The sequence below is a fragment of the Leishmania infantum genome, chromosome 36, assembly GCF_000002875.2.
Source record: "Leishmania infantum JPCM5 genome chromosome 36".
NCBI classification, from domain to species: domain Eukaryota; phylum Euglenozoa; class Kinetoplastea; order Trypanosomatida; family Trypanosomatidae; genus Leishmania; species Leishmania infantum.
Window position 1 is genome coordinate 2,146,216 of NC_009420.2, and position 24,137 is coordinate 2,170,352.

The window sequence follows — 24,137 nt, forward strand, 5'->3', positions numbered from 1 at the left end:
GCGGACCCGAGGGTTGTGAACGGAGAAACAGGCGATGCTCTTTTTCGAAAACACGATCCTCGGGCCGAGAGAGCATCATGCAACATTCTCTGCGGTTTGCTTGTGCGCTCAACACGCAGACTTCTCTTTGGTCTTGTGTTTTTGTGTACGCATATGTGTGTGTGTGTGTGTGTGTGTGCGGGTGGCTGGCTGGGGTATGCGTGTGTGTGTGTGTCTTCGGAATCATCCGAGAAGCAACCCAGCCTGATCACTTCCACCCTCTTCCTCCTCGCACCTGTGCAAACAATCACGCCAACGTCAGCGGCAATGGCGGCGGCAACTTGCAATACGCCGACACAGAAGGGCAAGAGCACGACGGAAATCAGAGCGAATCCTCTTGTCACAATGCACACTCCAGACGCCCCCTCCTCCATCTCCTCCTCCTTCCACAAAAAGAAGAGAGGGAGAGCAAGAAAACAAACAAACCCAGCGCATCAACAAAGGCACTGTTGGGTATGCGTATGCGTACGTGTATACGTATACATATATATATATATTTATAGAGAGAGGTGAACAGATGATAACGGGCACAGCAAAGACAAAAGCAGCAAGAAAAAACAACAACAACAAAAAAGGTGGAGGGGGTGGGTGGCCGCATAAAAGACACGCAGCCCCACCACAGGACATCCGCAGCTGCACAGCCCTTCTCCGGGGGGTGCGCAAACAACAACACACCCGAGCCGATGGTCGCTTCTCTACCGCCTCAAGTCCGGAAGCTACCACCATCGCGAAAAAGCCTGTGCAATCCGGTCTGCAGTGGTGCTACCACCCTCTTCTTTCACCGCCCGCTGCTGCCTGATGCGCGCCGCCAGGGAGTTATTCCTCGGATCACTGTACACCATTACGGAATTAAACAGGTTCGAGGCGAAGTTCTTTGCGCTCTGCACATAGGACGGCCGCTTGCTTTGCTGATCGTAGAAGAAACTGCCGTTAAGGCTCTGATTACCGGCATCGCTACCTTGGTAGCGCATCCGCTCGGCGCTGGTCAGTAAGTTCTCGTAGCCGGCCTCCGTCAGCATGTTCTGCAGCGGTGCCTGGGCGAAGGCGGAGAGGAAGACGCGAATTTGGTGGGCACTCGCCGTAATGGTGTACGACACAACTCCGCGAGTTGTCTGCAGGATCTCCTCGATGTGCGACGTGTCCGTCATCGCATCCAGCGCCGGGATCTCCAGCACAATCGAGAGAGGGCAGTCTTTGCCGACGCCGCGGATGACCTCCGACGGCCGAAGCGCGGGGTCTGTCATGCGCCGCGTCAGGTGAGAGCTAGAGCTGGCCATCTCAAAGCCAGTGCCACCAGAGATGACGGAGAGCTGATCAAAGTCGCCGACCGCCTCGGCGTGACCATCGCCCATAATTGTGTCGTATTCGCGGACGGCGTTTGACAAGTCTGGCAGCTCCGAGGAGCTACCGGCGTCCGGGAGCGGGGTGGGGCACAGCGGCACCGCACCAGCGGACGCGACCCCGGCATCCTGCTCCGCCCGGCGCGCCACCGCCTCGCGCGGGTCGCCGCAGCGGAAGGCCGGCGCCAGGAGATCGAGTGTTTTGTTGGACAGGTCGTACAGTTCCGGGTCGTCGTACCGGGCCCCATCGTAGATCTCGACTACACCGTCAACAAGGTCGTGGTCGTTACCGAGCAGCTCGAGGTTCTCGTGGTGCTCGGCCAGGAGGTAGACCGCCTCCAGAGAAAGCTTGCGGATCTGGCGGTCTTTGCTACGGAGGAAACGGGAAAGAGTCGGAAGCGTGTTACGGCGCGCAACGGTGGGCCGCGAATCGTAGTTCTGCAGCAGCGCGTGAAAGCGTCGCACTAGCGAGAGTTCGGTGTTGATAGTCGCCATGGCTGCAGGTGCGCAGAGGCAAACACCGGTGAAATGCTAAGTGAAACCAAATAAGCTGTATAGCGCGTCTTCGAGTGTTATGTGAGCGAATCAAGAAGGTGAAGACGTTATGGCGACGGGATGAAGGAAAAAGACCAGCCAGCGATGCGTCACTTCCGCGACGGATAAATAGTTGCTGCCGTCGACTCAGAGACGTCAACACGTGCGCGTACCAACTTTCCCACGCAAACACCTGTTTCTGTTCTTGCGCTTCTTCACGATATCGATGCGTGCGTGCGCGTGCTTGCAATCCCATGAGGAGCAGGCGAGCAGGGAGAAAGGTGAGGGGGCTTGAAAAGAACAGCAAACAAGCGGAAAGGGGGGTGGGGAAGAAGGAGAAACAAACAACCAACGCAAAACGGGGTCTCTATAGGAAAACGGAACCACAACAAGAAGGGGTAAATGATATACCACACCACCGCTCCAATGACGATAGCACTACAACACAACACAGAGTCACGCGTACCTGTGTGGGGAAGCGACGGAGAGCGTCAGTCAGAATGCAGCGGTAAAACGGAGCCCGGCTAAACGTCGTGCGATACGTGTAGCTGTCCGTGCGCGTGAGAGGTAAAGGGCGAAGAAGAGAAAGGAGAGGGGTGTGTGGACCAAGATGAGGAGCCAGACTCAGAGAAACAAGGGGGCCAGTCCGTGGGCGGAACAGCTTCCACGAAGCAGCTCGGGGCGCGCTTCCCGCTTCTCTTTTTTTTTCTCGCTTGGGCAGCCATGCAACGTGAGGCGCGAGGATGGCAGATGGACGGAGAGCGCAAACACGAAAACCCCAAAGCGCCAACACCGAAAGAGGATTAAGACGAGATGCGTGAGCATGGCAAGCGGTAGAAGGACGGCCATACCAGCAACACAGGCGGTGGATAAGGGAGGAGCATGTGCGCATGACACGCGGCGCCGTTCGGACGTGAGCGTCTGCGCGTGTGCGTGCTTTTACTAGCGGCCTCGGGCGGTAATCGCACATCGCCGTGACGCGGAGAAGCAGCGGCCGGGAGGGAGACGTGTCGGGACCATGCAAACAAAGTAAACACGACAGCTCATGCGGTGGTCTGCTTTTTGTTTTCTGTTTCTTTTTTTTTCAGTGTCCCCTTTCAACCCTTGTGAGTCTGGGGCGGAGAGGGGCGTCTGGGTGGTAGTGCAGCACGCTGACGTAACGAACACGAGAGAAGTGGAAAAGGAGTGATGGAAGCGCATGGTAGCTTCTGTAACACCGCTGAGCATGGGTACAGAAACCAAAGAGAGCAAAAACACAGCAACAGCACGTGCAGCCACCATACCCCGCATAATGCGCCTGGAGTAGGCATCGGAAATAACCGAAAGTGTACACACAAGAAGGGGAGGCGGCGGTGGCGGTGATTGCTTAGAAGGATTCACTTGGCTTCGTACAGAGCTTGTGGCCTCCCTTGCCGTCCGGAACGATGCGCGTGACGAACTGCTCCGGAATGGCACGCTCAACAATGTCCTCGTCCTTCTCCGAGGGGAAGAGAACGTTGACGGTGGAGCTGCACGCCGTGACGATCTCGGTGTTGCGCGCCTCATCTTTGTCCAGCAAGTATACGTTCACACTCGTCGAGCGCTCAATGTCGATGGTTGGCGCCGCCTGCGCCACTTGCACGTCGACGTCAGCGCAGCTGAGCACCTCGAGCGAGGACACGATGACCTGCAGAGCCACCTGCACCTTGGTGCAGTTGACGATACTCACGGAATTAACCTTGTTGGTGATCGTGATGTAGGCGTGATGGCAATTCTCGATACGAACGGCGTGGCGCATCTCTGCCTTGTCGAGCTCCAACTGCAGCTGCTCCGCTGGACTGCCGGCTTGGTACTTGACGACCCACCGCTTGTCCCCCTCTAACGTCAGCACCGGCGGCTGCGCCGCCTCCTCTCCGGTGGTGCGCTCGGTTTGCTGCTGTGCGCGACGACGTTCCTCGGCGGCTGCTTTTTTGTGCTCCAGCTCACTCATGTCGACTTCACCATGCCGAACGTTCTGTTTGTACATCTTTTGGTCATCCGTCACGTGACGCAGACGCGCGGTGATGTTGTCACCGCCTTGGCAGATCTCTGCAAAGACGGCGGCGGCAGCACCGCCAACGCTGGCGCTGGGCCCTCCGGCGTTGGCCGGCGGCGGCGGCGGTGGAGGCGGAGGCGGTGGAGGCGGTGGCGGTGGGACCGGCATTGCTGTTGATCACCTTCACCGGTGAGTGTAGGTTAGCGGTGCGAGTTGAAAAGGAAATAGGAGATACTATAATGAGTACTTCACATAGACTACGCAACACTGAGAAGAGGAAGAAATCAGAGAGAGGGAGGGGAGGGGGCGTCAAGGCCACTGCGAGAATGAGCACGACAAAAGATTTCTTCGGTAGGAGTGTTGGCGTACGGGGAGTAGCCGTGAATTGGAGAGGAGATGATACGGAGGTTGAGGGAGGGATCACAAAGGTTGATGGCGGTGGGTAGGGGAAGCCCCCGGCACATTGCTGGCTCGTGTGGGCGTAGAGGTGTGCCCCACGCTGCTTTTCACTTGAAAAAAAAAACAATGGAGTTTGCGGAGCCCTCGCCCCTCCTTTCGGGTTCTCACCAGCTCTTCCCCTGGTGGCGCATCAGACGTACACCGGCACCGCAAGGCTGTGAGCGTGTGCGCTGTGCTTTGTTTCGCTTACCTGCGGACGTGGTCGGACAAACTATCGCTGGTCGTGCTGGACGCACACGACCCCTTTGCCCATAACGGAGTACAGGCGCTCACGCGCGCATACCCAAGACAGGAGGAGGACAAGGGGAGGGGGAGGAAACAAAAACGCACAGCCGACAAGCGGCGGCACACGTATGCGCCACAACGCGAAAAAAAAACCCAAAACGTCAACAGTTGCGTCACGAGTGACCAAGTGCCTTCGCGGGAAAAAAGTGGATGTGTGGACTGTGCAGGCATTGACCGTGGCGGCTCACCAGCTCCGTCGCCGCTGCTAAAGACCTTTGCTCTACTTCGCGTTTGCTTGCTCCACTGGTAAGAAGAATCGAGACAGCGTGTCGGGGGTGCGTTTTTTTGTTGTGTGTGAAGAGTCTTATGCGGGCGCATGGGGGTGCTGCTGCACTGCGTGAGGCGCCCTACACACTTCGCCCGAGAATCTCTGCAGATCGTTGAACATGACACTTTTCGCAGTCACCCACACCGCGCTTGTGAGGGCCACGAGGGGGTTCATCAAGAAGCACACTTGAGCCGGCGCTATGACCACGGCGTAAAGTGCTCGCATCGGCGTACCGTTCTACATTCCCGATGCGAGAGGAACGATACTGCGCGTCTTCAGTGCCGCTTCTATGGCGGTGCTGCCGGACACAAGGCCAGCGCCTTCAAGCTCTACAGTGTAGAGCTGGCTGTGTGACTTGTCGTCGTCCACGCGCCTCTCCGCAGCCTCGCTGATGATGTCCGCCTCATCAGCGGGCACGCTGTCCTCCTCCTCGTCTTCCTCTTTCGCTGCTTCAGCGCTCGACGTCCTATACTGCCGCTGCCGCCTCTCTGCATCAAGAAACAGCTCTCGCGGCGCGTCCTTGACGATGGAAAGGGTGTACAACTCTACCGTGAGCGGGTCCATCACACCGGTATCCGCGCCCTTGACGGGGGTGGTGCGCACCGACTGCTTCGCCGCAAAACGTACCCGCGCCGCCGCTGCCATAGCAGTGCTGAGGAGCCGATAGCGCAATGGCGCCTTGCTGCGAACGTCTGCGTTCGTGAAGTCATTCAGAAGGGTCGGAGAGGGTGACCCCGAGGCAGCGCTGCATCTCTGCCGGGCACTTGAAAAAGCGTTTTGCGGCAGAGGTCAGCAGCCGCAGCCGAAACGCCGCAGAGTCCTTGAAGTGTGTGTCGAGGAACAGCTCCAACGGGCACGAGGCGCCTATAGTGTACTGGTGCAAGTCGTCCCACAGTCAGAGGAGCGCCGGCCGCCTTTTATCGTCGGCGAGCGGTGCCTCCTTGTAGCACTGGACGATGGTCAGTAACAGAGGGCGGCCAGCGTCAAGATGCAAGTGCTTCCGTGGCGCGTCCGTGAGCACCGTGAGCGTGGCATCAAGATGCAAAGGCGTGACTGCAGGGCATCACGACGCCGGCCTTGTGGGGCTCGAGGTGCTCACCCAGCAGGTTAATCATTTCAAACATCCCCTTCTCGCTAGTGTGTGTGTGGGGGGGGGGAAGAAGAGGTGTACTCGATCCACGGGTGGTGCACCTGAATCTGCTCCCACTCGTTCGTGAGTCGCCGCCGGCCCAACAAATGGTACGGCAGCGCGCTGTTCACCATGAATCGAAGATGCTGGTTTGCACCGAGGCTCCTGCGTCGCCCCACTCTGGTGCACCGCAAGCAGCAACTCAAGTGCCTTGCAGCTCACTTGCACGCCGGGGTCGGACGGAAAGCGCAGGGCGTACTCGAAGCACTTGTGTTCCTAGGAGTCACGGGGGGAGCGATTGAATCTGTGAAAGAGACAGCGCACGGCTGCCTTGCGCACACACAGGCCGCGTAGCCCGCCCTAGCCTTTTCGGGAAGCGGCAAAGGCTACTCGAGTACGCTGCCCACGCGCATCGCCCACAAGGCGCGGGGCGCCGACCCACGCATCATCGGACTCTGACCACTGCACTCTTTCACAAGTACGTTGATGGCCAGCACCGCCAGGCTCTCTTTTTGCTTCAACGTTGTGGTGAGGCAGAGGTGAACCATAGTTTTGTCCTCGAGATCATTTCTGCAGCAGGAGATGATTGCTTCCGCGAACAGCACGGCGGTGTCCATGCTGCCCGCCATGAGTGCTGTCACCTTCCTCAGCGCCATCTGCTTTGAGTTGTTGTCGCCGGTCTGCATTGACTCGCGCCAGCATGCTCTGATCTCCTCCATATGCCCCCTTCCCCTCATCTACACTGTGCGGTGGGGTGGAACGGACTAACGGTTGTGGCGTTCATCACGACACGTGGACCTTTTTGTGTTTAGCTTGCGGTGATGGTGCACCCCTGCCTACTTGGGAGTGGGGGGGGAGAAGTAGGCGTGTCTCACGGAGAGGCGCCTGGTGAGCGTCGTTGCAGCTATACAAACGCGTGTCCGAGTTCCAGTGATGATGTCGGCGCCGCGGCGGGGGTTGGCCCTCAAATAATTCCGTGGAGGAGAAAAGTAGAAGGGGAGTTCCTGCTTGTGTAGGTCTGCGTGTGGGTGATGAAGGTCGCTTAATGAGTCACCACTGGGGAGGCGATAGGTCCTCGAGAAGACGTAGCCGCCACCGCCACCGCCACCACACCTGAGAGCTCTGCGACCATGCTCCCGGCTCGGCAAAATCCAACGATGGATGGGCGGCGGGGTGGCGGCGACAGTGTGGCACCGACGCCGTCCTCTTCCCCTTATCCAGTTACTTTTGCCTGTTCCCCGCCGCCGCCGTTTAAACGCGGCGGTGCAGACGTGCGTGTGCATGTCTGCACGCACCTCTGCGACGCGGCGTTTACGTTATGCGACGTTTTCGACACCGGCGCGAAACAAAAAAATAGCCGAATCGGAAAGGTGCGGCGGAGTGCCGTGCACCACCCCGTGCGCAGCGCCTCTCAATCTGCACTGTTTGCTTTGATCAGGTCAGCCGTCACATGATCGTAGTAGGCGACACGATCGGACGGCACGGCGTTGTCCTCGCCGCCGTCCACGAACACCCCTCTGCCCGACAGCGTCGTGCTCCATGCAAAAACATCGGAGAGAAGGATCTGTGGAAGTTCCATGCATTCGGTGAGCTTCGCTGCACGCAAGAGCTGATGTGACACGGCGAAGACAAACTCTTGTGCCTCTCGTGCAAGGTCCTCGCAACCGGCAGGCGAGTGCCTCCCGCGGCTCTCGTGCACCGCTGTCGTCAGCTCCGCCACTGCCGTGACGGCGATCAGGTCGGATAGAAATGCCACAACGTCTGCGCGGCGGTGCACTGTAGTCGCCGTCGCGGTCAGCGCTTCAAGAAGCAAAAAGAGGGGGCACTCCAGCCCAAGGGCGAGGGAGCTGAGCTCCTCATCCGCCGCAATCATGGCAGCCACGCCACCAGTGTCGGCATCGGCCGCTGTCGCGTCAACGCGTCCCTCTCCGGACGCCGGGGTCCGTGACCGCGCAGCGAACGCCTTCTTCAACGATCTTGCGCGCCTGTGAAAACGACTTGTTGTGGTGGAGGTGCTATACAGAGAAGCACGCAGCGCCTTTGTTACAGCCATTGTCGATGGCTGCTGCTGGTGCCCAAAGCGATGAAGCGCGACGAGCAGCTGCAGTAAATCCGCCACAGAGTAGAGGCGCAGCTGTGAGTAGAGGAGGCCACGCCTGCCGCGTGCGCCATCGTGCACGGCGCAACTCGTCACCACATCGAGGACGGCTTCCTCGACGATACCGAGCGAGGACATTGTGTAGAGCATCGCAGGAAGGGGAAGCGGTGATGCGCTAGGCGCCCGCGATATCCCCTTCACCCCCTTATTCGCCGCTTCCAGATCGTGATCGCCTACAGTGGTACCCGCCACAGAGGGAGTGGAGCTGCCGTCTCGCGCGGCAGCCGCATCGGCCGCAGTCTCTGCCAAGGCAAACAGCTGCCGACGAATTTCGTTCATCACCTGCACCAGCAGCTGTCCATCTTCCACGTTGGCGCTGTCGTACAGTCGCAGAAACAAAACTAAATCAGAGAGGGCAAAGTCGGCCGCTGCCGTCATCCGCGGGCCACGAGGAGGCACGACAGGGCTGCCGCTCACCACCGGCACAACGCGGAAGCGCTGACGCGACGCAGGGTTAGCAGAGTCGCCACCACTCGTCTTCGCAGGGGGAGGAAGAAGGCCACGGAGAGGCCCTAGCACATCGCGCCTGGCACTAAACTCGGCAAACCCTTTCGCGGCAGCAGGGGACAGGGAGGATTGCGAGTAGCCGACGGTGGTGAGCTCATGAAGCAGCTCCTGTGCGCGTTGCACCAACGGGTTGCTGGTGTGCAAGATATCCGGCGGAGGCGAGTGGAGACCGCTGATCCGGGGCTGATTTAGGTTCTGCCCTACGGAGGGGCTTGACGGTGCGTCCTCAGCTGGCGATTTTCTGGCAGGCTTCGGTGGCGGTGGGGCGCGCGTCGGTAAGGCGCACACTGTCACGGTCTCTCCTCCCTTCGCCGCCCCAGTCAAGCAGTGAGGAGGTGCAGCATCGAGGGCTCGCACGCGTCGCTTGCCAAGGTACCGCCCGGCACTGGCTTGCCCACGGAAGTACCTTGGTGTCCACAAACGGTAAGGCGTGCGTGCTAGCATATGAATGCGTAGATGTGTGCTGCCCCTTCTCAAAAAAAAAAAATCGGTCCCGCTATTGCTGGACCAGGGGAGGGGAGAGGAGCGAGAGACGAGCGCAGAGAGGGCGATGAGGGTTTGTGGCATAGTGGATGCGTCAAAAAGATATGAGCGAGGACAGGGAGGTTTCGCTTTCAGGTGGCGCACCCGCACTCGCAAAGCAGCCGGCGCGCGTCTGCCACCCACACATGGAAACGTACGACAGCGTTTGCGCGTGACGCAGAGGGGCGGGCGAAAGGGAGGAGGAGGACCACGGCATGCGGTACGTCGATGCTGTTTTACGCGCTTGGCGTCCATGGCTCACCGAGCGCACCCGCGCATAGGAACGCGCTCAAACAGAGCAAGAGAAGGCACAGCGAAGGGGTAGTGGTGGAGGTGAGGACATCGGCAGACGACGGACTCACGGCAAAACGTTGACGCTACTCTCCAGCTCCAACGCCCTTCCGCATCGCATCCGGCATTGGTATAATGCAGCCTACATTAATAAAGTGGCAGCTTAACCGAAAGGGGTGCCGAGGACACACACAAACACGAACACTGACAAAAAAAAACGAAAGAGGAAAAGAAAAACGACAAGAGCCACGACAGCATCATCCACTCTGACAAGGTCGCCACGAAACACCCGCCCACGCAGTCCGGGGCGGCGGTTTTTTACTCTAGCTGCTTCTCACTCTCGTACAAGTGACGGCTCAGCGAAATGTGATCGACATCGCACAGGAGCACCGTCTCCAGCTTTCCTGTGCCCGCCATCTTCATCACCAGGTATCCGTTCTCCTTGTTCTTTTTCGGCTTCATAGGGAAGACGATGTTGCCCTCGGCGTTGCGCGGCTTCTTCTCCTTGCCCTTCTTCGCCAGCCGCTTCGCCGTTGTCAGGACGAGTTCAACGCTGCCAACGCTGTTGGTGAGCAGCGTCTTTACGAGACCGACTGCGCCGCGGTTCCACCGCACGTTAACGCCGAGGAGGTGCTTGCGGTTGTACATGCAAAACGCACTAGGAACATCAATCTTCTCAAGGTCACCTGTGATGAGGCGGTGGTCGAGCAGGTACACTAAATCCCACGTACGCAGCACGTCCACGACGCCAGCTACGTTGCTTCGCTGCTCTTCGGTGAGGAAGACAGCGGCAGAGGCGGACGTGGGTGTTGAAGGGCGAGAGACCCGCATGAACGGCAGCCAGGATGACCACCACGACGCCGCTGCGACGTCGTTCAGTGCCTCCAGATCTATGTTACCGCGGATAGCATGCGAGGCAAAGACGCCGAACGTGTCGAGGGTGAAAACGTACTTCTTAGCCTTGACTGTCGAGGGGTCCAGCTTGACACGCGGATGCGTGAACACGACGACGGGAACGACACACTTGCCGCACACCTTGTGGATGGACTTGTCGGAGTACCATGTGGCGCGCTTGCCGTTGGCGCCCGTGTCTCGACCGAACAGAACCGCATCCGACTGCACGAGATGCGAGTCTGGCAGCTCTACACGACGCGCGTTTTCAATGTAGCGGCGCAGTGCGGCAGCCTTCTCCACGTTATCTTCCTGCACATCCTCAAACTCCAGCGTGTCCATCCGTTTGCGATTGCGGCACTGGTACCAACGCGGACCGTTGCTCCACACAAAGCCTTGCCAGTTCTTCACCTCGACGACGAGGATGATAGGGCCGACCGCGACGACGTCGATTTCGCGGTTGTGCCCGACACGCGCGACAGCCACACGTCGCCGCAGAAAAACATCTGTCCACCCCGCCTTGCGCAGTACCGCCTCCACCTTTTCTTCGGCCTGCATGGACCGCAGGAAGTTCTGCTGTTCGTGCGTCAACAAATCCTCGCGGCGAAGTTGCGATCGAGCCTGTGCACGCAACGTTTCGCGATAGACATTACGGCTGAGGCCAAAGGCTACCGCGCAGAGCAGCACCGTTGTCATGCCTAGGAGGATGTAGACTGTGTCGTCCAGCAGAGAAAGCACGGCGTTCATGACGTGTGCGCCTGCGCCCGAGGGCAGAGAGGATTCAGCAACGCAGGCACACGGCGGCAGGAAGAGGTGCCGATAAGCTGCGACGAAGCACCAGCACAAGCGCGTCGCCAGCGGTGCTCCGTACTTTGACGGCGTGCGACGAAAGAAAAGGTGGATGTCAGCAGAGGGAAGGCGACAGGTGGGAGAGAAGATGAGAATAGCAGCGAAGAAGAAATGGGTGATTAAAAAAAAAAACATCTTCTGTGAAGAGCTTACGTCACGAACTACGACAAGGCAAATGGGCCACCGGTCTCGGCAGATCCGCATCCTTGCATTGCGTAGAGTGTGTCGCAAACAAGCCTTGCGGCAAAGCCCCCATTTACCCTCTTAAGTCATAACGGCACCACTAAAAAGACGCACCTCTTTTTGTGTGTGTGTGTGTGTGTTCCCCTCTGGAAACACCGTCGTCCGCGCTTCACACGCGTTGGCGCCGAGACGCGTTGTTGTCGCCAGCCTGCATTCCCTTGATTGTCGCTTTTTTTCCCACAGCGCGCACTCGGTGACCTCTTCTTTTGATCGCCTGATTCTCACAGGGGCGAAGGGGAAAAGCATGCGACACTATTATGCTCTCGTCCGTGCGTTCACCTCCCCGCTCCCCCCTTCCCAACTACGCACACCAACCTGCAAATATATATATATATATAATAATAAGCACTTGAGGTGTGGAGGAGGAGGAGGAGAGGAGAGGAGAGAACAGAGAGAGAGGATCACGATAATTATCACCAAACGCCATGCATACAACACAAGAGACCACCACCACTACCTCCGGGCCAACAACAAACATCCTACACATTCCATTCCACCTTGAATATCTTTTTTTTTGCGTGCGACATTTCCACTTTAGGCTATCAGCGAGCGCGCCACACCGCTCATTACGTTCTGCAAGCCGCACAAGGACCGAAAGGGATGAGAAGCACCACTGCAACGGCGAGGACGTGCCCTTGCACCGCTATCCTCGACGACTGCAGCGGCTCCTCCTCATGAGCGTTCGACAACGACCCAGCGTCCACAGAAAGACGCACACAACAACAAACAAGCAGCACGACGACAACGGCACAACGATCGTGTCATCAGAGGCAATCCGAGGAGGAGGATTAGGGAGCGGGGAGGTGGGGGGGGGGGGACGGAGAGGGGACACCAGAAAAAAACCCGAAAAGTTTGTTTCTTCCTCTTCGTGAGTTCGAGTGATCAGGAGGCGCATGTAAGCGAGTGTAACCTTCTAGCAGACCTCTAACGATAAAGATGGAGTGAAGATGAGTGGGCGACTTATCCATTAGATGGCAACATAGAAAACCGAAAGAAACAAAAAACATTATGAAAAAGGCGACAGGGCGAAGATACGCAGACGTACTGGTTCCTCACCACATGGTCATGAGCGCGCGCACAGACACAATCGATCTCCAGCGGGGGACACGTTGCCCCCTCAGCGCACCACAGAGTGGTAGTGGTCATGTTTTGATGTGTGCTACAGTACTCGTTACTTTAACCGATGCACGTGCTACGGAGGTAACGGCACACTGCGTTTCCTTACCATGTTAACACTGAAACGGAAAGGAAAAGCGGCAAAGAAGAGAATCATAGTAAAAGCGAATCGGACAACGACGACGTTCACGCGTGCCCGCCTGCACTGCGCCGTGACTTGGCCGCAGTTGATTTTATGGACGCTCCCTTTTCTACATGTATTGGAGCGGATCAGAGGTCTGACTGGTGGCGATGGCTGGCGATTCGCTTCACAATATGTGCCGATTTCTTTCTCGTTCTTTCTCCCTTTTTCGCCATCTGGTTCTCCACAGGGAACAGAAAAAAAAGAAGACGAGGTCACTCTGAGCACAGACACACACACGCGCACGCACGCACGCACGCAAAGAACACAAACACTACAAAAAAAAAGGAAACGAGAAACAAAAATATAAGAACTCGAGCTGACCGCGTTAGAAATGCACAACACCTACGGACAGAGGCGAGGGAACGGAGCGTGTTTGTGAGTCTGTCTCTGTGTGCGTGTGCGTGTGTGTGTGTCTGTGTGGCGTGCGCGCACGCTTGAGAGTTTGTCAGAGCTTAGGTGGAGCACAGAGAGAAAACAACAACAAAAGAAAAGGCTTTTTAAAAAGAAGACGAGAGACGGCGGAGTGAATAGGGAAAAATCACCGAGTCTCTGCTTCCGAGTTAGTTAACCACAGAGGTGGGCCACATCCACACCAGCAACACAAACACGAAAACGACAAGATATGATCATAATTGTAAGACGTAAAGGGTCATACGAGCAAACAACAAAGACAGAATGTGCGTTTGTGGGGTGTGAGGGAGGGTGGGTAGGTGAGTGAGTGGGGCAGTAGAAGACTCATGCAGGAAATGGTTGGCGTGACAGCAGCTACCGGACATGGCGAGGTCGTCTCTATGCTCAACGAAGAGACGAACCTCCTCTTGGATGTGGGTGCGTGTCGGGGGGGGGGCTCGGTATCCACTTTGGCGGCCAATGCTGCAGGGCCTGCATCCCACCCACCCTCTTCATACGGCACTTTAAGCCTTGGGCTTGGTGAAGACGAGGCGCACCGCCACCCCCGAGATGTTATTGTCCTCCTCCGCGACGAGCTCGGCGTCGCTAGGCTTCTGGTCCATCGTCGTCCACACGCCCCTCAGTGTCTGATTAATCTGGTCCTTAGAGTGGAGGATGGACGCCGTCAGATCCGCCTCCTCCGCCTCAAAGTACACATCCACCTCGTCCGTCACCACTAGCTTCGCCTTCTTACGCAGCTGCTGTACGCGGCTCACGAACTCACGCGCGCGCCACGAGTCAATCAGTTCCTGATCCTGGCGCTTGTCAACCAGCACAACGACGTCGTTGTCAGTGTTGCTCTGGAAGTCGGCAATGCCCTCCTTTACCTGGCGCAGCACCTTCACGTCCTCGATGGTCAGCTCCTTGCCGACGACGACGCCCTTCTTGTCGTGCAGGAACTTGGCCACCTCATTCTGCGTCATGGCCTGGATACCCTTGCGGATCGCGGGCATCTCCTTGCGGTACTTCCTGCCAAGCACCTCGAAGTTTGCGTCCAGCTTCGTCTCCAGGTAATTCTCGCCACTCGACATCACAATCTCGAACGCGTTCACCTCATCCTTGATGTAGCCCGCCACCTTGCGCACGTCGTCGATGTACTGCTGGTCCGGGTGAACAATGACAACCTGACGCACCGGCCGCTTGATCGGAATGACCATCTGATCGCGCAACACACGCACCAAATCCACAATGTTCATCATGCGGGACATGGCGCGCTCCAGCTCCGGGTCGTCCAAGGAGGTATCCTCGTCGGGGATCATGAGGTAGTGCACGGAGTCCACTTGCTCGTTCGCCGGGAGGAGGGGCTTGATCTGCTGGTAAAGCATTTCTGCCACAAAGGGGGCGATGTGGCCCACAATGCGGGACACCGAGAAGAGGAGGTACAGCATCGTCGACAGCGCCTGCGAGCGGTCCTCGCTGTCCGTGGCGTTCTTCATGCGGCGGCGGTTCATGCGCACGTACCAGTTGGACAGGTCACCGACGAAACGCAGAATGCCGGGGACGACGTTGTACAGGTGGTACAGCCGCATCTCCGCCTTCACGTAGCGCAGCAGACTCTGGCACGAGGCGAGAATCCAGCGGTCCATCTCGTTTGTGCTGCGAACCTGCAGCGACACCTGACCACCGGCCGCAGTGCAGTAGTTTGTGTTCGAGATGAAGAACTTCGCGGCGTTGAACAGAGGCAGAAGGATGTCCTTGACCACGGCCTTCACACCTGCTTCGCGGAAGCGCAGCGGCTCGGCGCGCACAACCGGGGAGCTAATCATGTACATGCGCAGGGCATCCGCGCCGTACGTGTCGATCACCACCTTCGGCTCAGGGTAGTTCTTGAGGCGCTTGCTCATCTTCTTACCGTCCTCGGCGAGCACGAGCCCGCTGACGGCGACGTTGCGGAAAGGGGAGACGTCGAAGAGGGCAACGCCGAGCACGAGAAGGGTGTAGAACCAGCCGCGCGTCTGGTCCAAGCCCTCCGACACAAAGTCGGCCGGAAACAGGCTCTTGAACTTCTCCTGGTTCTCGAAAGGGAAGTGCTCCTGGGCGTACGGCATCGAGCCGGACTCGAACCAGCAGTCAAACACCATCGGCACACGCTTCAGCGGCGGCATGCCAGGCCGCTTACTTGGGATCGTGATATCGTCGACGAACTGGCGGTGGATGTCGGTGATGCCGGTGACGCCGGAGAGCTCCTCGAGCTGCTTGATGCTGCTGATGCACACAACCTCCTCCCAGTCCTCGCTGTGCCAGACCGGCATCGGCGTGCCCCAGTAACGGTTGCGTGACACGTTCCAGTCACGCGCCTCGGCGAGCCAGTTGGAGAAGCGGCGGGTCTTGACAAAATCAGGTACCCAGTACGTCTTGTCGTTGCACTCGATGAGGCGGTCGCGGAAGGCCTCGACGTTGACAAACCACGACTCGACAGCCTTGTAGATGAGGGGGGTGTCGCTGCGCCAGCAGAAGGGGTAGCTGTGCACAATCGACGCCTTGTGAAAGAGGTGCCCTTTCGTCTCGAGCGCTTTGATAATCTCCGGATCCGCCGCCTTGACGTACTTGCCGGCGAAATCCGTCACCTCGCTCGTGAACATGCCGTTCTCGTCGACCGGGCAGACGAACTTGCCGCCCTTCTCGAAGATGCCGGCGTCGAGGCACGCCTGGTAATCATCCTCACCGAAAGCGGGGGCCTGGTGCACGATACCTGTACCAGCGTCTGTCGTCACGTAGGTACCGGAGATGACGCGGAAGGCCGTGGCGCTCATGGACGACTCAAAGTACGGGAAAAGTGGCACGTACTTCTCGCCCACTAGCTGCGCGCCCTTGACTTTCTCGACGACCGTGTACGGCGCGGCATCGGCCTCCGCGGCGTTGTCCACGTCCTTCGCCTTGGAGGCCTTCTTGCTGTCCTTCTTCGGGTACACCTCCGCCAGGCGGGCCTCTGCGAGCCAGTAGTGTCGCTTCGACTTGTTGTCCAGCACCTTCACGTAGTCCAGCTCGGGGTGCACGCACAAACTGAGGTTGCTCGGCAACGTCCACGGCGTGGTGGTCCAGGCCAGGAAGTATGTGTTGGGGTCGGCGCGGGCCTGGAAGGCGACCGTCACGGCGAGGTCGCTGACCTCCTTGTAGTTGGAGTTAGCCTCGAAGTTGCTCAGCGGCGTCGTGCAGGCGGTCGAGTACGGCATCACGCGAAAGCCGCGGTACACCATCTTCTTCTCCCACAGCTGCGAGAAAACCCACCAGATACTCTCCATGTATGTGAGGTGCATCGTCTTGTAGTCGTTGTCAAAGTCGATCCAGCGGCCAACGCGCTCGACGGTCTTCCTCCATTCGTCCACGTAGCGGGTGACGATCTTCTTGCACTCGTCGTTATACTTGTCAATGCCGAGCTTCGCCACGTCGTGAGACGTCTTGATGCCGAGCATCTTGTCGATCTCGTACTCCACCGGCAGACCGTGGCAGTCCCAGCCGAAGCGACGGATGACGTGGTGGTTCGTCTGGTAGGCGAAGCGAGTGACCATGTCCTTGATGGTGCCAGCCAAGATGTGGCCGTAGTGCGGCAGGCCAGTCGCGAACGGTGGGCCGTCGTAGAAGCTGAACGGCTGGCGGCCCTCGGAGAGCTTCATGGAAGTGCGGAAGCAATCCTTCTCCCGCCACATCGCCAGCACCTCCTCCTCCATCTTCGAGAAGTCGAGCACATCGGGATAGTTCGTCACCGGTACGCCCTGATGCCCCGCTGGGGGGTCTTGCTGCTGCTGCTGCTGACCTTCGCCCGCCATGTGAGACGACAACGTCGGTTGTGCGAGAGACGAGGAGGAATTCGGGGACGGCGGATAGAGAGAGTGGCGGGCGGTGAAGTCGGGGTTTTGGCTGTTAGCGTTAGGTGTAGCTTGACTGTCGTCGGTGCGGAGCGTGCTGCTCGGCGCGGTCGATGGCGGATGTGAACCAGAGGGAGGGGGAGAAGGGGACGAGGCGGAGGGAGCAGTCGCAAAAGCTGAAGTTGCCGTGCACTTCAAAGGCCTTCTGTGTGAGTAGATGACCGTGCGGGCTGCAGTGGGATAAGGGTTACTACTTTTCCCGCTCTTCTTCCTTAGCCTCGCCGCCGTGCAGGCCAAGACACCACAACCGTAGCCTCTCGCGAGGTGTGTGCTGCTACGAAGCATTCAACGCCTGCCACACCGCACGCGCGCGCCCCTAGATTTCGTGTGCGCCTCTGTGTGGGCCCGCGACGCAGACGACACGCACGTAAAAAAAAAAAGAAGGACTGCTCTCCTCACAAACGTGCCGTTTCGAATCTCCAAACTGAGAAGGGGAGCCGCAGTCGTACAGCGGCACAACAACAAAGAAGCTTCAACACCAGCGAAGACAGGAAAGGCAGGGGAAGGATAAACACAAACGCACACAAAGACACACACACACACAACGCACGCTCGCCGCAGTTGCCCCAGATGCGTTGCTTGTGTCCGTTTTGTTGGCGTTTGACCTGAACCGAAACAGCGACCACCGTAAAAACAAACAAGACAAAAGAAGACAAAACAAAAAAGAGCGACAACCGAATGCGATAGGTTTACTCTGTTGGCTGTGCGATAGTCATTAGGTAAGCACATGAAAGTGCGTGTGTGGGTGGGTGGGTGTTTCGTTCCGTCGCTCGTCCAGCGCGTGAGGCAGAGCAGAGCAGAGGAGAGGCCGTTTTCACCAAGGATTCAGTGCGCACTCGTCGCGCCATCATTGTGTAGCCATCGAGAGAGATAGAGAGAGAAGGAGGGAGGGGGAGGAGAAAGTGTGTGCCACAGAGAGCGATGGGAAGTCCGTGGACAAACGTGTGCACGTGTGTGGGGCTACTCCCGTGCTTTTGGAAGAGCAAGAATAGCAGCGGTGGAGATGCTGACACTCGCCGCCGACGTTATGCACCTTTTGGCTGCATCGCGCTGTCTTCTCCCTCCTCCCTCTTCTTTCGACACCGCTGCCAAATCGCCACTCCGGGCGTGATGCTGAGGCGCCTCCGCCAGTCCCTCGATCTGCAAGGCGAAAGGCGGGGTGAAGGGAAGGAGGAGACACAGTCCTGCCTTCGTTTTTTCGCTTCGCTCGTTCACCCCCTCCAATTTCACGGGCGCCAGAGAAAAAGTCGGGGAGAAGACAAGGCAAGCAAGAGCAGCAGCGGCAGTGAACCCCCCCCACAACAGAAACAAAGAGAGAAGCAGCCTTGTGGCAGTTTACACGGACGTCACGGCAGCGAGCAGACATCATCGGCGAACCAACACTTGCCGAGAGCATCACGCACTCGTCTCGTCCACCGGGTCTGCTCCGTTGATTCAGAGGGAGTGCAGCAGCAGCTGCTCGTACTCGGCAGGGCTGACGATGCGCACAGAAAGGTTGTCCTGCACCACTCCGGTGGCCTCGATGCGCAAGGCGAGCTGCAGCGCCAGCATGTGCTTGCAGCACCACACCTCCTGCCGCTGAATCGACTGGTACGCGTACGCAGAGCAGGGGCAGTAGTAGGGAGAGAAGAGTGTGTGCTCGCCGATCTGGTAGAGACAGCGTGCCCGCTGCACGGCCACCAGTGAGGAGACTGCAGCTGCGCTCTCCTGATCTTCCTGCTGGGAGACAGCGTTTGAGCGAGCGGTGGACGACACGGCGACAGCACCGGAGCGCTTCGCACGCTGAGCTTCACGGTGCACGCACTCGACGTCATCGCCCGCCATCTTCGGCGACTCGTCGTCGTCGGCAAAGTCCGCCTCAGCACGCTCCACATATCGTATGACGGGCTCGGCCCCGTGCAACGCGATGCCAATGGCTGACAGCGCCGTTTTCCCATAGAGAATCTCAAGCGGCGCCAGCGCCTCCTCGACGCTCTTGGGCACATCATGCGCCTCGGCACCGCCCACGCCATCCGGGCGTAGGGCATCACTGGAATGAGAGCCCGCAACGATGTATTGTGCGTAGGCGTCCAAGACGGCGCGGGTGGTGAGCGCTGGATAGTCCTCGGCTGCTCTCGAAAAACCTGCCATTGCCGTGCTCATGAAAGCGGCGACGGGCTAGGCGCCTTCTCGTGGACCGCAAGTTCGAGGCGGCAGGAGACGTCAACGGCGTCGTGCAGGGCTGCCGGTCCTCAAGGGAAGTGATAGACATGGTTGGAGAAAAGGGGAAGGGGAGTGGGAGGAGGAATATGAAGAGAGTAAACATGTCGACGGGTCGTGACATTTGGTGAGGCCGACTTCCATTGGTGAGTTCTTCGGCCTTTGTCTCGCAGTGCAAGAGACTGCCCCTCGACTGTGCAGCGCATCACACCTCCTCCTTTTGGAGGTGCTCAATGGGGGTCACCGTTTTCGTCTCCACGACGCACACAACTGCGCAGTTGTGTTGACCCACTGCTGGTATGATGCAGCAGCGCGCCTCCTTTCGTTTCTATGTACTTCTCGACCTCCTGAAGACGGTGGAAGGAGGGATGAGGGGAAGGGACGCACCCCTTAGTGCGTGGTGGCATATCACACACGCTCCGGTGCCCCTCCCCTACCCCACCTCTCGGTTTGGAGAAGCCGGAGTGGCCACCTCGAGGGGGATGCACCCCGTGGCGACCTGGCATGATGGGAGGAGCGGCCGTGGGGGAGGGAGGGAGGGGGAAATCGAGTGGCGCTGAGCTCATGGGCGGTGGCAGCGAGCAGATGCCTTGACCAAAGAAGAACACTCTTTTTTTAAAGGCCGCATCACACATGTGCGCCCTTATCTGCAGAACACACCAACACACACACACACACACACACAGACAGACACATACAAAACGGGGAGGCACAGGGAGGACGGAGTGGCACCGGAGGCGCGCGCCATGCCTAGGGTTGGTATGGGTGCCTTCGCGGATGACCGGCTCACTTGCGGTGATGGCGACGCCGCCGCAACTCTCCGTCGTCGTTATGGCGCCGGTGGTGGCGCTTTTCATGCTTCGACCTCCGCACGAGAATGTTCTCGTCGTCGTCGTGACGCGAACGGCGTCTCGACGCGCCATGAACGGCGTCGGAAGGGAGGGAGGCACCAATCAGATCGCGCAGTTCTTCGATGCTCGCCGGGTTGGCAAAGGATGCCGGCAGTGGCCCTGCAGCGCCGGAGGACGATGGCGGCGGCGGCGGAGCGGGCGATACACTAAGCGAGGTCTTGGCGCTCGCCTCTGCGGCTGTTTCTCGAGCCACCTTGAGTTGCTCCATGGCAAGGTTATACTGATCCCGCTCGGCAACGGTGCGGTACAGCGGAACCGTGCTAAGCGCTCGCGCGTCTGCCAACGCGGCTGTCGCAGGACGGCTTCCAACACTGTTGCTGCTGTATACCCCGTATCGATACGAGATGGCCTTGAGAAGGCGCTCGCTTACCCCGAACGCCGTGGACCATTTGTCGGGTAGAGTGAGGTCGGGCGGACACGATTGCTGTATGGCGTAGATGGCGAGCGCGTCGGCGGGAACAGCGAGGAGCCGGCGGCATCGCGGGAGGTCGTTCACGACCTGCACCGCACGTATCATCCACTGCGTCAGAGCCGCAGGCGGTCGTGCGGTTTTTGCTACGGCGGCGGCGCTTGGACGAGTCGTTCCGTTCGCGCCAGCACTCGGGTCACCCCTGACGGCGCCGATGCCGCTCTGCGCATCGTCACTGGCCGGCTCCGACAAGATATTCAAGTACAGTAGAACGTACTTGTAGGGGCTCTCGACAAACGTCTGAAAGCCAAGCTGGTGCAGGACCACCTCCTCTGCCTCTACCACGCAGGCCTTGAAGTCTTCGTAGCGTGCAAGAGAGGGCTTGGACTGCTCATTTACAGGAGTTCCGCTGCGGCGTAGGCTCAGTCGCATGCAGACGTTCACCACGGCGCGAATGCGCGTCGACGGGTCCTCCATTTTGGTAGCGATAAGCAGGCAGGCCGCCACGAGATACATGATGTCCTCATGATCCGACAAGTGATGAATGCAGTAGTCGAGTGGGGCGTGTAGGTCGACCAAAGGAACGAGACCAGTGCGCATCTTGAGCTGCACGTGGTTCGGCACGAGATACTCGACGCCGGCCGGGTACGCAGGCTTGCTCGGAGCATCACGTGTCTTCTCCGTCATGGATGGACTGCCGGTGGGCGATGAGGCAGCCAGCAACTCGAGTTGGGCACGCTTGAGATCCTCGTTGAGACAATTTCGATAAGCGGGCATGTCGAGTGCGCTGATGTACTGAGAACGGAAGTGCGTCTCGACGGACGCCTCGAAGCGCTGGAAGAGAATCGAGGCGCGGTAAATTGTGGAGGGTGTGGTTCGCAGAAGCAGCCCCGCTGTACGGATCAAATCCACGCCGTAGGCGGTGTATGCATCCCGCGCCGCAGCATCCGTCATGGCGACTGGAACAATATAAGAGCGGCCACCCGAACACCTTGGGGGAGAATACAGACAACAACGCGAAAACGAGTGTGTTCGTGACAGAGTCGGTACACCAGCGCAAATGTAAAGAGGTGCGCGTGTGTCTGCGGAGGGAGTGCACGCTGCTACGACTCGACTGCAATATACATATATGCCCCTCCAAGACGAAGGGGCCTTCGGGTAGGTTGTGCCTGCCTTCACACAGCGCACAGATCTTGGCAACCGTGTGGGATCACGGGTGCGCGACGGTAAGTCGAGTGAGAGAGAGCGAGAAGACAAAGAGAAATCGGTGTGCGTGTGTGGGAGGCGGGAGGGGAGGGGGTGGAGAGCGAGACGATTGGGGGGGGGGCGCACAAACGACAGATGCGGAGTAACATACACCTGTCGTCTTCAGGGCTCCTGCAACGCCGGTGTGAAGGCTGCCTCACCTGGAGACAAACGCAAACGCCAGGGGGTCTAGGTGTTCTTCACCGGGTCGACGTGCCGTTCGTGCAGACTGCTCCACATGTGGCACGAGTCCAATGTGGAGGGAGAGAGCAGTGCCTTTTCCGCGCGGCTTCACGTGCGTCCTCTCCTTTCGTTTAGCAACTGTAGCCTAGCACAACATACCCATGCGCACACTTTCACGCATGCAAGGCTCCGCTTCGGTCGAGGGAAGCGATGTTAATACTCGTTGCGAATGAGTCGACTGGTCTGCTTCGTAATGGAAGCAGACGCGCACGCACATGCTCCTCTGTGCCTTAGAGATCGTCAGCGTCGCTCGGAGCACTTGGCCGGCGCTGCCGCTGCTGTTGTTTGCGTTCCTCACCACGCATGTAGTCCTGCAGCGTTGAGAATTCATCGTCGGTGAGGTCGAAAGCGGTGGGATCGACCGCCTGCAAATCCTCCTTGTTCCCCGTCACAAAGGCTTCCTTCATTCGACGGATCTCGTCCCGGGAGAAGACGTCGGCGGACTGGCCCTGCTCACGGGTCAGGCGGTGGAGCATCGTCTCCATCTCTCGCTCCTCCGTCTCAATCTCCTGGGGCCTGTCCGCGTCAATCGACTCACGCAGCTCCGTGTCTTTCGTGAGGGCCATGTCCAGCTTGCGGACAAAGGTCGCGTGCTTCTTGCAGTGCGTGGAGGGAGCGCAGAAACTGCCAAAGACGACGTCGCGGTGCGCCGCATCGCTGATGTTGCGCCCAGCCTTCGCTTCCTTTACAAGGCGGCTGGAGAAGCCGTCCATGTAGCCGCTGTCCATCCACTCCTCACAAAGCACCGCCACGGTTTCGCAGATTCGGCCGCACTTGCTGTAGTAGTCCACCACTCCCACGCTCATGTGATAGCGAGGCGTTGCGGCAGCGGGCCTGTCAGCTCCTCTCTTCGAAGGCGCCACCTCTTCCATTTGCAGAGCCACTTGGCGAATCCACTGGCCCTGGTCCTTGAAAGGGACACACATATTCTCAACCTCCTCCAGCACGTCGTCCTCACGCACCTGCAGCCGCTTCCTCTGCTGCTCCTCTCGCTTCGCCTCTACTTGGTAGAGGGCATTCACGACAATGAAGGAGCACACGTCGCAGCGCAAAGCATCCTGCACAACGGGGGGATAGGGGGTGTTCAGCGGCAGCTGCTTGCGGGCACTCGCGCACCCAAGCGCAGCGGCCAACACGCACACTAGTAGCAGCAGCGCTGACGTGACGAGCGGCCGCGTCGGAGCGACGTGGGATGGAGGGCTGCAGCACGGCATCCGAAGGGTGCCCTTCTTTATGTGTTTTACGAACTGCAGGAATGCTTAGGTGCTGCTGGTGGTGGCGGTGGTGATGGCGTGTGTGCGCAGGGCGGAGGCGTGGGGATGAGGGAAGGCGATAGCAGGTGAGTCCCCCCCTCAAAAAAAAAGTGGAAGCGATTTCACCTCCAATGGATGGTGGATGGTGCACGGGAGAGAGAGGAAGAGAGGCAATGCAACGAGAATAATGACAAGAAACAAAGAGAGGTGCCGTGTGTCACGATAAGCTTCAGCTGAAGCCGCTGCTGCCGGTGGCGCATGGAGCGAAACAAGGAAAAAAAAACGAGGCGCTGAGGGCGGGGCCACAACCATCGCTCTGTCACTCCTTCCAAGCCGATCATGAGGCGTCCTTTCATCTCCTCGACATGCCTGCGTTTTTTTTTTCCCTTGCTTGCCGCCTCCACGCGCGTGATCGACGCAACCCCTCCATCTGCACCGACACACCTGCCCTTGCATATGGCGAAATGTCGCTCGGCGTTGGCGCGTTCCCCTTCATGGAATGAAGTACCCGTTCGGTCTTGCGCTCTTCGTTCCCCCCCCCGCGCACTTGAGTCGGGGTTGCACGTGCATGCGTGCGTAGACGTGGGCGTGCTCCACGATTTGAAACAGCGGGATACCCTTCCGCAGATTCGGAAAGGGTGGCGCACAGCACGCCCGCTAAAGGGTCCAGGTGGCGACGGTATTCGATTGGTCTGCCCACTCATCTGGTGTAGGCGATGTGACAAGGAAAAA

At 58.7% G+C, this 24,137-nt stretch overlaps 8 protein-coding genes and 1 pseudogene across 9 annotated transcripts; all 9 read right to left on the reverse strand.

Moving 5' to 3' along the window:
- Positions 1-755: 755 nt before the first annotated feature.
- On the reverse strand, positions 756-1,874 carry LINJ_36_5820 (conserved hypothetical protein; the record flags this gene model as incomplete). The annotated part of the gene is made up of 1 exon (XM_001469904.1): positions 756-1,874. One exon carries the CDS (start codon positions 1,872-1,874, stop codon positions 756-758), a length of 1,119 nt encoding a protein of 372 aa, XP_001469941.1.
- A 1,405-nt stretch (positions 1,875-3,279) lies between these two features.
- Positions 3,280-4,095, reverse strand: LINJ_36_5830 (putative CAP/Srv2p; the record flags this gene model as incomplete). Its single annotated transcript, XM_001469905.1, has 1 exon — positions 3,280-4,095. One exon carries the CDS (start codon positions 4,093-4,095, stop codon positions 3,280-3,282), a length of 816 nt encoding a protein of 271 aa, XP_001469942.1.
- Positions 4,096-4,655: 560 nt separating this feature from the next.
- Positions 4,656-6,943, reverse strand: LINJ_36_5840 (annotated as a pseudogene). Its single transcript has one exon. A coding segment is annotated over exon 1 (2,288 nt).
- Positions 6,944-7,479: 536 nt separating this feature from the next.
- LINJ_36_5850 (conserved hypothetical protein) lies at positions 7,480-9,177 on the reverse strand (the record flags this gene model as incomplete). The annotated part of the gene is made up of 1 exon (XM_001469906.1): positions 7,480-9,177. One exon carries the CDS (start codon positions 9,175-9,177, stop codon positions 7,480-7,482), a length of 1,698 nt encoding a protein of 565 aa, XP_001469943.1.
- A 687-nt stretch (positions 9,178-9,864) lies between these two features.
- LINJ_36_5860 (conserved hypothetical protein) lies at positions 9,865-11,490 on the reverse strand (the record flags this gene model as incomplete). Its single annotated transcript, XM_001469907.1, has 1 exon — positions 9,865-11,490. The coding sequence occupies one exon, from the start codon at positions 11,488-11,490 to the stop codon at positions 9,865-9,867; it is 1,626 nt and encodes a 541-aa protein (XP_001469944.1).
- Positions 11,491-13,743: 2,253 nt separating this feature from the next.
- ILERS (putative isoleucyl-tRNA synthetase) lies at positions 13,744-17,046 on the reverse strand (the record flags this gene model as incomplete). Its single annotated transcript, XM_001469908.1, has 1 exon — positions 13,744-17,046. One exon carries the CDS (start codon positions 17,044-17,046, stop codon positions 13,744-13,746), a length of 3,303 nt encoding a protein of 1,100 aa, XP_001469945.1.
- A 1,533-nt stretch (positions 17,047-18,579) lies between these two features.
- LINJ_36_5880 (conserved hypothetical protein) lies at positions 18,580-19,287 on the reverse strand (the record flags this gene model as incomplete). The annotated part of the gene is made up of 1 exon (XM_001469909.1): positions 18,580-19,287. One exon carries the CDS (start codon positions 19,285-19,287, stop codon positions 18,580-18,582), a length of 708 nt encoding a protein of 235 aa, XP_001469946.1.
- An 843-nt stretch (positions 19,288-20,130) lies between these two features.
- On the reverse strand, positions 20,131-21,618 carry LINJ_36_5890 (conserved hypothetical protein; the record flags this gene model as incomplete). Its single annotated transcript, XM_001469910.1, has 1 exon — positions 20,131-21,618. The coding sequence occupies one exon, from the start codon at positions 21,616-21,618 to the stop codon at positions 20,131-20,133; it is 1,488 nt and encodes a 495-aa protein (XP_001469947.1).
- Positions 21,619-22,382: 764 nt separating this feature from the next.
- LINJ_36_5900 (conserved hypothetical protein) lies at positions 22,383-23,366 on the reverse strand (the record flags this gene model as incomplete). The annotated part of the gene is made up of 1 exon (XM_001469911.1): positions 22,383-23,366. The coding sequence occupies one exon, from the start codon at positions 23,364-23,366 to the stop codon at positions 22,383-22,385; it is 984 nt and encodes a 327-aa protein (XP_001469948.1).
- Positions 23,367-24,137: the final 771 nt, after the last annotated feature.